This window comes from Macaca thibetana, chromosome 11, assembly GCF_024542745.1.
Source record: "Macaca thibetana thibetana isolate TM-01 chromosome 11, ASM2454274v1, whole genome shotgun sequence".
Classification (NCBI taxonomy): Eukaryota; Metazoa; Chordata; class Mammalia; order Primates; family Cercopithecidae; genus Macaca; species Macaca thibetana.
This window is the reverse complement of record NC_065588.1, coordinates 102,600,012-102,614,621: the sequence shown is the minus strand read 5'-3', so window position 1 is coordinate 102,614,621 and position 14,610 is coordinate 102,600,012. Positions and strand designations below refer to the sequence as shown.

General features: G+C 37.2%; 1 protein-coding gene across 2 annotated transcripts in view; it reads right to left on the bottom strand.

Annotated features, from left to right (window-relative positions):
• Window positions 1–14,610, bottom strand: part of POLR3B (RNA polymerase III subunit B) — a 136,524-nt gene that overhangs the window by 87,015 nt on the left and 34,899 nt on the right. For both annotated transcript variants that reach the window (XM_050748622.1, XM_050748623.1), the window contains 2 exons: window positions 7,946–8,065; window positions 3,049–3,183 (listed from right to left, as the gene is read on the bottom strand). In XM_050748622.1, coding sequence (XP_050604579.1) covers window positions 3,049–3,183; window positions 7,946–8,065 — 255 coding nt within the window. The remainder of the gene's footprint in view (window positions 1–3,048; window positions 3,184–7,945; window positions 8,066–14,610) is intronic.

Genomic DNA, 14,610 nt, shown 5'->3' with positions numbered 1-14,610 from the left:
GCATTTAGGAAATGGCACAGGCAGGATTTGATGATTTGACAAACCTGACGTGTAGACTGAAGGAACAGGAAGAGTCTGGAGTGACACAGAGGTTCCCAGCTCAGCAGCATGGGTAGATGGCACTGCTAACTGATTAAGACAGCAATGAAGAAAGAATATCAGAATTCAAAGGGGCTTTAAAGTAAACTATTTTAGAACATGTAATTAACTGATTCATTACTACAACAAATATGTGATGACACTATATCTGGGGCATCTTATTAGTTGCAAAGTTTAGTAAGATGAACAAGAAAGATGCAGTCTCTGTCCTCATGAAGCTTCAAGTCTACCGTGAAAATGAAGGGACCTCTGCTGCTTGGAGCACACTGGGTTAGATTCTCTGAGGAGTCTGGTTACTACAATATGACTAGATTCTGGATAAAATATGCTTCTCACATACTGCTGGGCTTGCAGGAAGAATAAGAAAATTCCAAGGTACCCTCTCCCCTAACCACCCCTTAGCTCTCCAAGAGTCACAAGATTAAAAAATGAGGTGAAGCCACGGTAGGGAGTAGGGAGCAATAAGCAAATCCAAATGGCAGAGTTGCCCTGAGAATAAATACTGATATCAGCTTAGGGACCTGGAGACTAAATCAAAGTTCAGTGACAAGATGAAGGAGTGAGCCTGAAACTCAAAATCCTCAGAATCATGTAAGAAGACTTAGAAGTTCCAGGTCAGCACTATTCCCTGCAAAAGAAAATACATATCCCCAAAAGAAAATATCCCTAGTATAGCACCCAGAATCTGAGCTCAATTAAATATGAGTTCATAAATAAAGATCGCTGAACTTACAAGGAACCAATCTACCTTAAGAGTAATCAAAAACAACTAACTCAGCAGCTTTAGAACATTAGATACTGGAATTACTATATTTCACTAATTGGAATTTTTTTTTTTTCTAAACATGGGATACATCTTAACACTTAGCACTGTGTCATAATTTAACCGGTGATGTGTTTTGTTTCTTAGTAGAAATAAAAATAGTGGTCCACCTTATAATTAATGGCATATTAGATTCTAGATGCTAAAATAGTTTTCTGATATGAAATTTAAAAAGCTATGTAAATCAATGAAGAAATAAAAATACACACAAAATAAGATGATCAAAATCATTCTAACTTTTCTGAATGTTCGAGAATTTTCATCATAAAATGTAAAACCAATAAATTACCAAAAATATATGAAAAAGCCTTCTATAAAAGTAAACAACAAAAAACTCAATTACTGAACATGGCTGGATAGAAAATGAACTAAGAGCTAAATTAGAAAAACAATCACACAGAATGCAGTAAAGGAACAAAGATAATAGAAAAAAGAAAACAGAGGTTAAGAGATATGGAAAAAAATGAGAGTTTAAAGCACACTTAATTGGAAAATCTGAAAAAGAGAATAGAAAGAAGAGAGGATAGGCAACATTTGAAGAGATAATAGCTGAGAATTTTTCTGAATTGATTAAAGACATTAATCCAGGGATAACAGGAACACGCACATACCAAGCAAAATAAATAAAAGAAATTCACACCAAGGCATATCATAAAGAAAACTACAGAATAACAAAAGTCAAGAGAAGATCTTAAAAGCACCTAGAGAGATAAGACAGAACATCTATGAAGGAATTACAATGGTTCTGTGCCATTCAAGGTACGGTATACATCATTCATCTAATCCCGTAACAATCCTATAAGGTACATGGCATGAACCCCATTTTTATAGACAGGGAACCTGAGGCAGAAGGAGGTGAAATATTTGCCTAAAGTAAAAAAACAAAAACAAATAAACTAGTAAATGGTGAGAGATAATAAATATCAATCTAGAAATGTACATCTAACAAAACTCTCACCTAAACTAAGGCCTAAACTTAAGAGCTAACACTATAAAACTTTTAGAAGAAAACATTCGGGAAATCTTCCTGACACTGAATTTGTCTATAATTTCATGAATATGACACCAAAAGCACTGGAAAGAAGAGAAAATAATAGACAAATAGGACTATTTCAAAATTAAGAACCGTTGTGCATCAAAGGACACCGTCAAGAAAGTGAAAAAGCAACCTACAGAATAGGAGAAAATAATTGCAAACTATTTTTGGAGCTTTTTAGATACTTGCTAACCAAAGATTTGTGGATGCTTGCTAGCCATTTGAAAGATACACACACTCTTGAAATAAAATGTCATTTATCAGCTAAGACTTAAAATGAGGTTAGCGATATCCTCACTAACCTACCTCTACCATGTCACCAAAACAATCAGGGAATTGTTTCCTTGATTATTGTCTCTCTCCCTCCCACTGAGACTACAAGGAGTAAGAGAAAAGAGGCTTTTGTCTGTCTCACTTCCTCTAATATAACTAGTACTTAGGAGTATGCCTAGAACATAATAGGTGTTTAGTAAATATCTGTTAACTGAATAAATGATATTACTTAAAGTCATACTTCACTTTGTATACTATACAGAATGAGGGTAAACATCCCAACAAAAGATATAGGTCATGTACTATTAACATTTAAAGAATTAGACTGGGCGTGGTGGCTCACACCTATAATCTCAGCACTTTGAGAGGCCGAGGCAGGTGGATCACCTGAGGTCAGGAGTTCAAGACCAGCCTGACCAACATGGAGAAACCCCATCTCTACTAAAAATACAAAATTAGCCGGGCATGGTGGCACATGCCTGTAATCCCAGCTACTTAGGAGGCTGAGGCAGGAGAATCGCTTGAACCCAGGAGGCGGAGGTTGCAGTGAGCCAAGATCGCACCATTGCCCTCTAGCCTGGGCAACAAGAGCGAAACTCCGTCTCAAAAAAAAAAAAAAAAAAAGAAAGAAAGAAAAGAAAAAGAATTAATGTTTTTACAGTTAAAGGAATTATAAGAGATAATAAGTCAGGCATTAAATGTTTGCCTTCAAACATGCAAACTGTATTTCATTCAGATGTTTCTTCTTCTTACGTGAAACGAAAACCAAATTAACCTTCATTAAAGACAGATTTTTGACATAAAATAATTAAATCACCTGTCCTGCCAATTCCAGTCGCTTGTTCCCATAATAATCTCTGTCATCAACTTTATTATCTCCTTGGGCCAGAATTACTCTTCGCACCATCACTGCAGTATAGATACATTTGGCTCGGAAATTGAATTCCTTAACCTGTAAGTCAGAAATTGGAGAAAAAATTTGAGAAAATGGACACTAAAATTTAATGTACCTCATGAAAAGTATCAATATAACAACATTTAAGAAAATACTGAATTGTTATGATTCTCTCCATTCAAATAAACTCAAGTAGTCTGGAAACTTCCTGAGTTGAGATGACTTTTCATCGTTGTCCTCAGTACCTGTGAGTACCTTTGTGTCAAATATGACTACTATCAACTCCTTCCCTTCCTATAAACTTTATGCCATTTCTTCATTAAAAGTGGAATCTGTCACTCCCTTGGGATTGGCCTATAATTAGTTTAACCAAGAGAATACAGCAGAAATAATACCAGGCCAATTCCAGAATTAACCTTTAAGTCAACTGGCAGTTTCCTTTTCCTTTCTCTTAGAGTCCTGAGACACTACATGAGAAGTCCAAGACACTCTGTTGTGCAGAGACAGAGGCTACATTTCATTTAGTAAAATCCCAATGAAATGGAAAACCAAGAAGGGGTCAGAGATATGAGTGAAGATGCCATCTGGAATGTCCAGCCCAGGTGACCTTCCAGATGACTCTAACCTCAGCTGCTATCTGTCTGCAACTTTGTAAGAGACCTGAAATAAGAACTCCCTCCTCCACCTTAAGTTAAGCCCAGTCAAACCACAGAATCACCAGATATACAATAAACAGTTACATTAAGCCATTAAGTTTTAGAATGTTTATTATGCAGTGATAAGAACTGTACTACGATATTGTCTGGTATGCAACAAATACCTGCTGAATGAACGAACAGAGGAATGAATTTGTAGCAAATGTTCTAGTCAATCTTCTCTAGCAGAAACACTGAAACCCATATGAATGAACGGCTCAATCAGTAAGTTGACTCAGAACTGATAAAATAATTGCACTGGTTTGTTTGGAGAGGCAAAAAAACTGAAGTAGATCCTTTCACTACATCTAAAAAGGCAAATTTTGAGAATGTAGCCTGAGCTTCTGCCAATTCCAAGGAGTATTTATAGGCTTTTCCACAGATGATACATACTATTATAAAATTTCCTTTTTACTTACCTTAATCATTTAGTAAAATCCCAATGAAATCTCTTTTATTAAGTTTATCACTATGACAATAAATCAATAGATTGCATTAAAAAAAAAAAAACAAGCATTCTCCTTCATACATTTTGTTGTTGCTGCTAAGTAATTCCACTAAATAATGTAGGATGTTAGAATTCTGTATGTGTTTCAAAAACTCCATTTTCCTTCAAAGGAAGTTTTATTTCTTCTCTAGGTCAATTTACTCTCTTTCTATTACTGAGAACTTTGGAATATGTTAAAAGAAATGTGTTTGGATGTGGTAAAAGAAAAAGTGGACCTAAAAGCTACTTTGTTATCTTGTACCCACAAAACAATTACATCAATAAGAAGGTATTTAAAAAGAAAAGTCTCTTGGCCATCCTCAAAAAGAAAAACCTCTACAATCATAACACCAGTTACCACAATACCAAGCAGAAAAACTCAGTGTCTGGGCAGCTATAAGTAATTTACATTTTCAATTGCTATTTCGAAAGCTGTGTGGTCCTCCATTTAAGCACATCTAATTTACATTTTATTGTTCTAATCTTAATGTGGTAAATTACATGGAACATCTAACTCTTCTAGTTGTAGTTATTTTTCTTGTTAATGAGAAAAATAAAGCAAACTTTCATTAACAAAATTTTCAATTTCTTTTGCATAAACACTGGTAGATTCTCCCAAGACATTTGTAAGTAGAAATAAATATGGATATTTATGGAAAATGCCCCTACTGAACTATATAATGCCACTTCTTGATTAGAGGTGCAGTCCATCACCCCCTTGGGACTGAACCCTAACTCACTTCACTCCCCTTTTTAATGACTATATGCTAGAAAGCAAAACTCTAGGTCTAAACTGAAATGGGTTAATACTTAGCACTGTTCCCACAGTCATATGGTGAGTGGGGATCCTCTCAATCCAGCAGCTGGTAACACTGGGAGAATGCTAAGAGTAGTTCAGATACTCCTTTGTGGGATACTAACCTGCGGATTATCTGAAAGAGGGGGAGAAAAGAGGACTAACAAATGAACTCGGAATGATGAAACAGAATTGTTGCCTGTTTCAGAACTCTGGAGACCTTTTAATACTACATTAGAGGAAAGAGTGATCTGGAACTTAGGCATCTTGGAGCCTAATCACCCTTAGAGCAGTGGTTTCTAAACTTTAGCATGCATAATCATCTGGAGGGCTTGTTAAGACACAGATTACTGGGACCCACTCCTAGGGTTTCTGATTCAGTAGGTCTAGGGTAGAGTTTAAGTATTTCTCACAAGTCCCCTGTGATGCCGATGCTACTAGTACATGGAATGCTCTTTGGGAACCACAGTCCCCAAGGAACTAAAAGGCCAGGATACCAAGACAAAGGCCTTTGGAGGCCCGCCCCCAAGGACAAGCACTGAGAACTAGTGAGTATCTGCCCATGCTTTTTCCTCTACACAGACACACCTAAACAATACTTTCCAAATGCTAGTCATTCAAGTTCCACCATCACAAATATCTCTGTTATACATATTTATGTAACATGTTTAATCATCTTTAAACAACCAATTTTAAGCTAAGCTTCATCCTATGCAATAATACCATAAAATCACACGTACCACACCAATGGATTTGATGCTAGTTGTATTCTTTCTAATAAGTACATAATTACTTACATGAAAAAATGACCCTGTATCACAAAAATCATCCTTTATATCACACTTAGGTAAATACTGTCCAAAACAATTCTGGAAAACGAAGATCTTTTCCCTGATCCATCTATTCTGACTTTATTCCTCCCTGGATTATGTATAACCAAGCTTTTAAAATGGTAATTTAGGTTCCATGCAACCACGGAAAAGTATAAATTTTGTTGTTTTGTTTTTTTTTTCAGTCGGAGTTTCACTCTTGTTGCCCAGGCTGCAGTGCAATGACATGATCTTGGCTCATCGCAACCTACGCCTCCCAGGTTCAAGTGATTCTCCTGCCTCAGTCTACGGGGTAGCTGGGATTACAGGCATGTGCCACCATGCCTGGCTAATTTTGTGTTTTCAGTAGAGATGAGGTTTCTCAATATTGGTCAGGCTGGTCTTGAACTCCTGACCTCAGGTGATCCGCCTGCCTCGGCCTCCCAAAGTGCTGGGATTACAGGTGTGAGCCACTGCGCCTGGCGTGTCTTTATCAGTCTAACTAAACAAGCGTTAATATCGGCAGGACTCTATCAACTAAAGCTCTTTAATTAACCCAACATTCTTCTCAGTTATAGTATGAAGGTAAGCGTAGCTCCTAATAGCTACATGGGGAGCTGTGGAAAATACAGAGCTTTACATATATTATATCTCTGAATCATCATAAGAACCCTGCGAGAAAGTGGGAATTACTTTTATTATACAGATGAGAAAACTGAAGCTTAGAAAAGTTCGGATTTGCCCAAAGTTCATCAGTTAGGATGTGAGAAACCAGGATTTGAACAATTACGTCTCAGACTCCAAAAGCCCTTGTTGTTTCTACTATTCACTTTCGCTATTTTAAGTTTCAGACTCTTTCCAATCATCCAAAAGAGCTTAAAATTCAGTTCAGACCTAGCTTTAACATTCAAAATTTTCTAATTCTTAAGATTAAATCAACGACATGCACAAATGGTAGCCAAGGGGCAGAATGAGAGACCTGTATTATTTGGATTGAAGGGTGTTTTAATACAGGAAAATCAGATCTGGATGCATTCAGGTGGTTACTCTCGACTTCCACAGATCCCTTGACCTTTCATTATTTTACAGTCAGCCCCTGAAGGTCGTGTTTGCAACCCTTGAATAAGATTATTCATGGATGGAACACATGGTAACTCATTACAAACCAGACTATTTAGTTAACAAGATAGTCTAACAAATAGTAATTCTATAACTTAGTAAAACATATACATTAAATGGGAAGAAAATTGAGGGCTGCTGCTTGCCAACACCCCACATGCCGATATGGTTGATCTCTGTTTAATAAGTTAATAAAAAGTAAATACTACATACTAGTCCAAGGTCAGAAGATAGGTTCTAGCCCTTACTCTTACCGCTAACCAGCTGGGTGACAACGCAAATCATCTAGCATGTTTGGATCAGAGAATCTTCACAGTAAGTGAAGGAGGCTGGATAATGTGAACTTTAAAATTCAAGGTCTAGAAGATGAACTCATTCAGTAAGCATTTTTAAATCTATCTGCTGTGGGGATGGTTGTACAATAGTGTGAATGTACTTAACTCCAGAAAATTGTACATGTAAAAAGGTAAACTTTATGTTATGCATATTTTACCATGAAGCATATTTTACTATACAATAAGCATAAGCATATTTTACATAAGCAATTTTACCATACAATAAAAAATAGGTATGGACAAGGCACTGTAAGCTTATTTTAATTTATTTATAAAACATGTAACACATCATCTTTGTCCTTCAAAATCATGAAATCTAGTAGCAGCAGAAATCTAGTACTAATATATGTATGAACATAAAATAACAATATTTTAAGACTGAAAGAATAACCACAAGAGAACAAACATGATGATGGCGATACAGCTAACATTCTCCGAGTATAAATAAACTGCTGATAATGGAAGGTTATTTCTGGTGGGGCAGTACAGTCCTCTTTAGAATTTTCTCTTGAGGAATTAGACTTTAAATGAGGTAAACTCTTATCACAGTCCTTATTCACAGTAACAGTGTTACTCACTGGGACATGGGTCAGAATGGTGGAAGCCAGGAGCTCTCTTGCTTCTTCTATTTTGGTTTTCTTTGGTCCACCTCCCCACATCCTTTGCCTTCTTACTTTGTTCCCTATATATTTTAATGCCTATAAAAAACAGATTATAATAACGTTTGAATAACATCACTGGAGGTAGTTTAGTAAGCACCTAACCACACGTATACTATGAGCAAAAGAGATAAAGACCCTGGTTATAGAGAAAGCTTTACTGGGTCTAGTCCAAAATCTACATTTATCATAAATCAATGACAAAAAGCACAGCACACTGCCTAATACACTGGTTCCCTTTTTATTTTTTGTTTTCTTACTAAAAAAATTGATACACTGTCATTGTAGGAAATTTAGAAAATACAGACATAAGTAAAGTGTGTGTGTGTGTGTGTGTGTGTGTGTGTAGACATACAGCAGTCATCAGTCCTTCACCCAGAGAAAACCACAGGTAAATTTTATAGTAGTACTTTTTTCCTCTCAAAAATGAATCATACCATGTAAGACCTCTACATTGAAAGCTACAGAACAGTGCTGAGAGAAAACAAAACCTAAATAAATTAAGGGTCATGACATGTTCGTGGACTGGATGATTCAATGGTATTAAAAGTGGCTTAGTGTTAAAATTCTCTCCAAATTGACCAATACATTCATAATTGTTAATTATACCCTTAGCAGGCTTAAAAAGCAAGAACTGACTAATTCTAAAATTCTACATTCTAAAATTTTAGATTCTAAAATTTACATGGAAATGCAAAGGACCTGGAGTAGCTAAAACAATATTGAAAGAAAAAAATTGGAGTATTATATTACGTGATTTTAACTATAAAGCTAAGTAATCAAAATAGTGTGATACTGGCACAAGGATAGACAAATCAATGAAAGAGAATAAAAAGTCCAGAAATAAACACATACTAAAAGATCAGTTGACTTTTGACGAAAGTACCACAGCAATTCAATGAGGAAGGAAAAGTCTTCTCAATAAATGTTGTTGAAACAACTATCCATAAAGTGAAAAATTAATCTTGACCCCTACCTCACAACAAACACAAAAATTAGTTTAAGATGGATTTTAGATCTAACCATAAAAACTATTAATAAAACTATAAAGTTTCAAGGAGAAAACATTGAAGAATATATTCCTAACCTTGGGGTAGGCAAGATTTCTTTAAACAGAACACAGAGAGCAATAAATGTAAAAGTGAAACAAATAAAAAAAACCCTAAGTTTTTTCAAAATTAAAAAATAGAATTAAGCAAACAAATAGAGAGGGAATGGACTGGGAGAAAATACATAATGCTGACAAGGAAGTTAGTTACATCCGGGATTTGTTTTTAAAAGGACTCTTAAACTCAACAACAACAAGAAAACTCACTAAGGAAAATGAACATTTGGCTTACACTTCACAGAGAAGAAAATACAAATAGCCAATAAACACATAAAGGTTCAACATCATTTGTTATCATAAAAATAAAAACTAAAACCACAATGAGATACCACTATACACCCATTAGAGTGGCTAAAATTAAAAAGGCTGACAACACCAGATATTATGAGGACATGAAGCAATCACAACTTTCTATCAGGCTGGGTGTGGTGGCTCATGCCTATAATCAGGCAGGCAGATCACCTGAAGTAAGGAGTTCAAGACTAGCCTGGCCAACATGGTGAAACTCCATCTCTACTAAAAATACAAAAAGATTAGCTGGGTATGGTGGCGCACAACTGTGGTCCCAGCTACTTGGGAGGCTGAGGCAGGAGAATTGCTTGAAGCCAGGAAGTGGAGATTGCAGTGAGCGGAGATCATGCCACTATACTCCAGCCTGGGTGACAGAGTGAGGCTCCGTCTCAAAAAAAAAAAAAAAAGAAAGAAAGAAAGAACTCTCATACACTGCTGGTGTAAATGCAAAATGATACAATCATTTTGGAACAAGGTATATATAAAAGTTATATACATATCTGCTCTCTGATTCAACAATTCTATTCTTTGGTACTCATTCATGAGAAATGAAACATGTCCACATAAAGATTTGTTTATACAGTCTTATTCATAATTGCTAAAGACTGAAAAACACACCAAGTGTCTATCAATAGGAAAACAGATAAACTGTGGTATATTCATACAATGAAATACTATGTTGAAATAAAAAGAAATGAACTACATGGATAACTGAGATAAAAAGGAACAAAAAGAAACAACTTGGATGAATCTCAGACAATAAGCTCAGCAAAAGAAGCTAGACACGAAAGAGTATATATGGCCTAATTCCATATACATAGCTCTAAAATAGGTAAAACTAACTTATGGTGCAAAAATCACTAATTTATGATGCCTAATTCCATATATAAAGTTCTGTAATTGGCAAAACTAATCTACAGTGCAAAAATCAGAATAGTGGGGAAAAAATCAGAGAGTAGAGGTGAAGATTGACTAGAAAGGGGCATGAGGGAACTTTGTGTGATAAGGAAATATTCTGTATCTTGTAAAGTCATACAATTAAGATTTGCATATTTTAGTGTACATACATTTACTTAAAATAACCAAGTAAGAGTGTTGACAACTTCTGAAGGTAGGCCTTGGATACATGAACATTTATAACACTATTATTTGCACTTTATATATGTTGAAATTTTTCCTAATCAACAGTGTTTAAAGAAGAAGAGTATGTGGTTCTTATTATTTTGGAACAACAATATACCTTTTTTTTTTTTTTTTGAGACAGGGTCTCACTCTGTTGCCCAGGCTGGAGTACAGTGATGTGATGTCAGCTCACTGCAGCCTCAATCTCCTGGGCTCAGGCAATCCTCCCACCTCACTCAGCCTCCAAAGTAGCAGAACTACAGGCACATGCCACCATGCCCAGCTAACTAAAACAACAACAACAACAACAACAAAAAAAAACTTTGGTAGAGACAGGGTCTCATTATGTTGCCTAGGCTGGTCTCAAACTCCCAGCCTCAAGTGATCATCCTGCCTCGGCCTCCCAAAGTGGCAGTATAATAGGTGTGACCCACCGTGCCTGGCCAAGAATGAACTTAAAAAAATAAATAAATAAATAAAAAAGACTTTCAGTTTAGCAGAAAAGGCTGGGATCTTTGATTCTTTATCTTGGAATTCCTGCCCAATTACCTGCTTGGGGAAGTCCTTTCTCATGCTTCAAAACCTAGATCAGGTATCACTTCCTCCTCGAAGGCTTTCCTAACCCCACTCCTCTTTTTCTGCAGTTTTAATTCCTTGTGCATTCAGGATTGCATATTTTAATTCATGTTCATATCACATTATGTTTTAATGATCTATTTACATGTATGTTTTTCCTACTAGACTTGGTGGGTGGGAATTCCGTCATCTTTTTCTTTGACTCCCAGTGATTAGTACAGTGTTTGGAATTGAATGAAACTCCATCCCATGATAAGATTTGGACTTCAAATCTAAATCTTTCCCATTAAAAGGCCATTAGAGTATAAGATAAATTAAAACCCTGAAAACACTTGCTGCAGTGACCTAGTAGTAAGTAGTAACTAAGTAAATGAAGAAAGCAGGTCAGTTGGCAGGAACCGTGAGTAGACAGGCAGTTCAGTTTTCCCCAAACTAAGCTGTCTTCAATAAATATTGACCTTCTAGTTTCCTTGTGAAAAAGCTTACAATTTTTCACTTGTTTGAGGGGGAAATAGAGGAACACAGGTGAGGAGGGTATCCCTTGTGATGCATAGGCCAAGATGACATGCCTAGTGCCTCTTATTCCTCACTACAGCTAATACTTTCTTCTCTATATATTAGAGCCCAAGACAACGATGGTGTAAAACATACATGACCAACACAGAAAGAAGGCTTCAGGAACAGAAGAAATGTGAGAGAGACTACAAAGGGAGGCATAAAAAACAGAGTCTCGCTCTGTTACCCAGGCTGGAATGTAGTGGCACAATCTTGGCTCACTGCAACCTCTGCCTCCTGGGTTCAAGCAACTCTCCTGACTCAGCCTCCCAAGTAGCTGGGATTACAGGCACCCACTACCATGCCCAGCTAATTTCTGTATTTTTAGTAGAGGCGGGTTTTCACCATATTGGCCAGGCTGGGTCTTGAACTCCTGACCTCAAATGATCCGCCCACCTCGGCCTCCCAAAGTGCTGGGATTACAGGCATAAACCACCGTGCCCGGCCAAAAACACAAAACCCCACAGGTTTTAAGCAATCCATTAAAGTGCCACATCTTCCAAAGTTCTATTATATAAAACAAAGTGTGATATGCTTTGGATCTGTGTCCCCACCAAATCTCATGTCAAATTTTAGTGCCCAACGTTGGAGGTGGGGCCTGGTGGGTGGTGGCTGGATCATGGGGATGGATTTCTCATGACTGGTTTAGCACCATCCCCTTGGTGCTGTCCTCCTGATAGTGAGTTTTCCCAATCTGGTTGTTTAAAAGTGTGTGGCACCCCCTCCTCTCTCAAGCTCTCTTGCTCTCATTCCCACCATATGAGACGCCTTGCCCCTTCCTTTGCCTTCTCCCATGACTGGAAGCTTCTTGAGGCCTCTCCAGAAGCAGAGGCCACTATGGTTCCTGTACAGGCTGTAAAACCATAAGCCAATTAAACCTCTTTTCTTTATAAATTACCCAGTCTCAGGCATTTCTTTTTTTGAGGCAACGTCTCACTCTGTCGCACACGCTGGGGTGGCACAATCATGGCTCACTGCTGCCTTGATCTCTCAGGCTCAAGTGATCCTCCTGCCTCAGTCTCCCAAGTAGCTGGGACCACCAGTGCATGCCACCACGCCTGGCTAATTTATTTTTATTGTTTGTAGAGATGGGGTCTTACTATGTTGTCCAGGCTGATCAGGTGTTTCTTTATAGCAATGTGAGAACAGACTAATACAAAGTGTACTTACTACATTTTCATTTAGAATAGCATAGAATATTCATATTTTCGTAACTGGTAATATATGTTCTAGATATCAACTATTTTGGATTACTTGCATCTCTATATCCTTTTATCAGTTTCAATAGCTAATATGTGCCTAAATCCAGCATACAGAGTACAAGCACTTTCAAAGTTATACTTTCCTTTCGAGGAAAAGGAACTTTTGTCTTTTTATGTTAACTTCCCTCCATCTTTTCCTGCCATCTTTTCACTAATCTGATCTGATTTAGTTAGCTGAAATTTTCTGTCAGAACCTATTTAACAGAAATAAATGAATGATTTTCCAACCTACTGTTTGGGCTCTGCTCAGCTTTACAATGCTAGGGTTATTTGACCCCAGTGATGATGTTTGAAATAAAATGCATAATGGATTTCATTGAAGCCACTGGGAAACCATTAAGGTAAACTGCTCTTGTAGGGCACTACACAGCATTAAAAAATAGGGTATCTCCCAAAATGGAACCAAATATTCCTGTTTGCAGGGTAGATTCTACATTTTCTGCCTCCTGGATATTTCTTAATGTTTTCTCTTCATGTTCTTGGAACCCTTGGACAATATAACTTCAGTGTATAACAGAGATTCATGTCTATCAAATATTTCATTTTTGATAAAGGCCAAAAATAGAATCTCCTAAATCCAAACCACTATTCCTGGTGCTGCCTGCCCTGTAACTGCAGTCAACTACTAATTAACTGTTGAAAAAGAGGAAGGCAGTGATGAGAATAATCCTTACTGATTTGTGCTTTGGAATTATATATATACTGACCTATTTCAATCTCTCTAAATATCTAGTGTAGTTACAAAAATATCAATACTGATTTGATTTCAGAATACACACTAACAGATATAAGCGGGAAATGCTTTCTCTACAAACATCCTGGGCGAGGAGAAAAAAAGCAGGCTGGAGTTTACATATGTCATACGTAACCCACAGAACAGACAATGTACATGTGGATAGGTAAGAACTGTTTATTGTGATTCTATAGTAGGGAATTCCCACCTCCCAGGATGGCTATGAGGGATGTTACCTTTGATTTATACTTAGGAAAGCACTTGCAAGTATGGGACTAAAATCCTAAGTATGGCTGCTGGGGCTCCCTCCATGTGGGAAGGGAAGTGCAATTATTTTTATTACGTGGGGGGTGTGTGTGTGTGTGTGTGTGTGTGTGTGTGTGTGTGCGCGTGCGTGCGCACGTGTATTTCTCAATCTTCATCTTTGAGTCTTGTCCTAAAATTCCCAGGGTCCAACCAGGAGTGCCTGAGCAGGTCAATGAAGGCTCTGCAGCAGTAAAAAGGACTGATCCCTGGTTTTCCTTGCTGTCCAAAGTAGCACTGGGAATTCAGGAAAAGAAATAGAAACCACATACAACTGAATGCCTAAAGCAACTGAAGTAGGGAATAAAAAAAGATATGAAAGAGAAATGCATGCACACACACACACCCCCTTTACACGAGAGTTGCCATAGTTTAAAAAAATATATTATCACTCAGGCAAATAAGGAAAAATAAAACAGTACTTGCTATTATATCAAAATAAACACCTCTTGGCCATATATCCCTATTCTAAGTTAGGCACCATAGGCTCCTAATTTGTCTGAGGAAACTCCTTCCTCCAATCCTGACAAAAGTGAGTTAAAGAAACTTCACTCTTCCCATCTCCCCAATACCTTTCCCACATCCATGAGCCCAAAGCCATCACATCCGATGAGCTTTATCAATGAGCGGCATT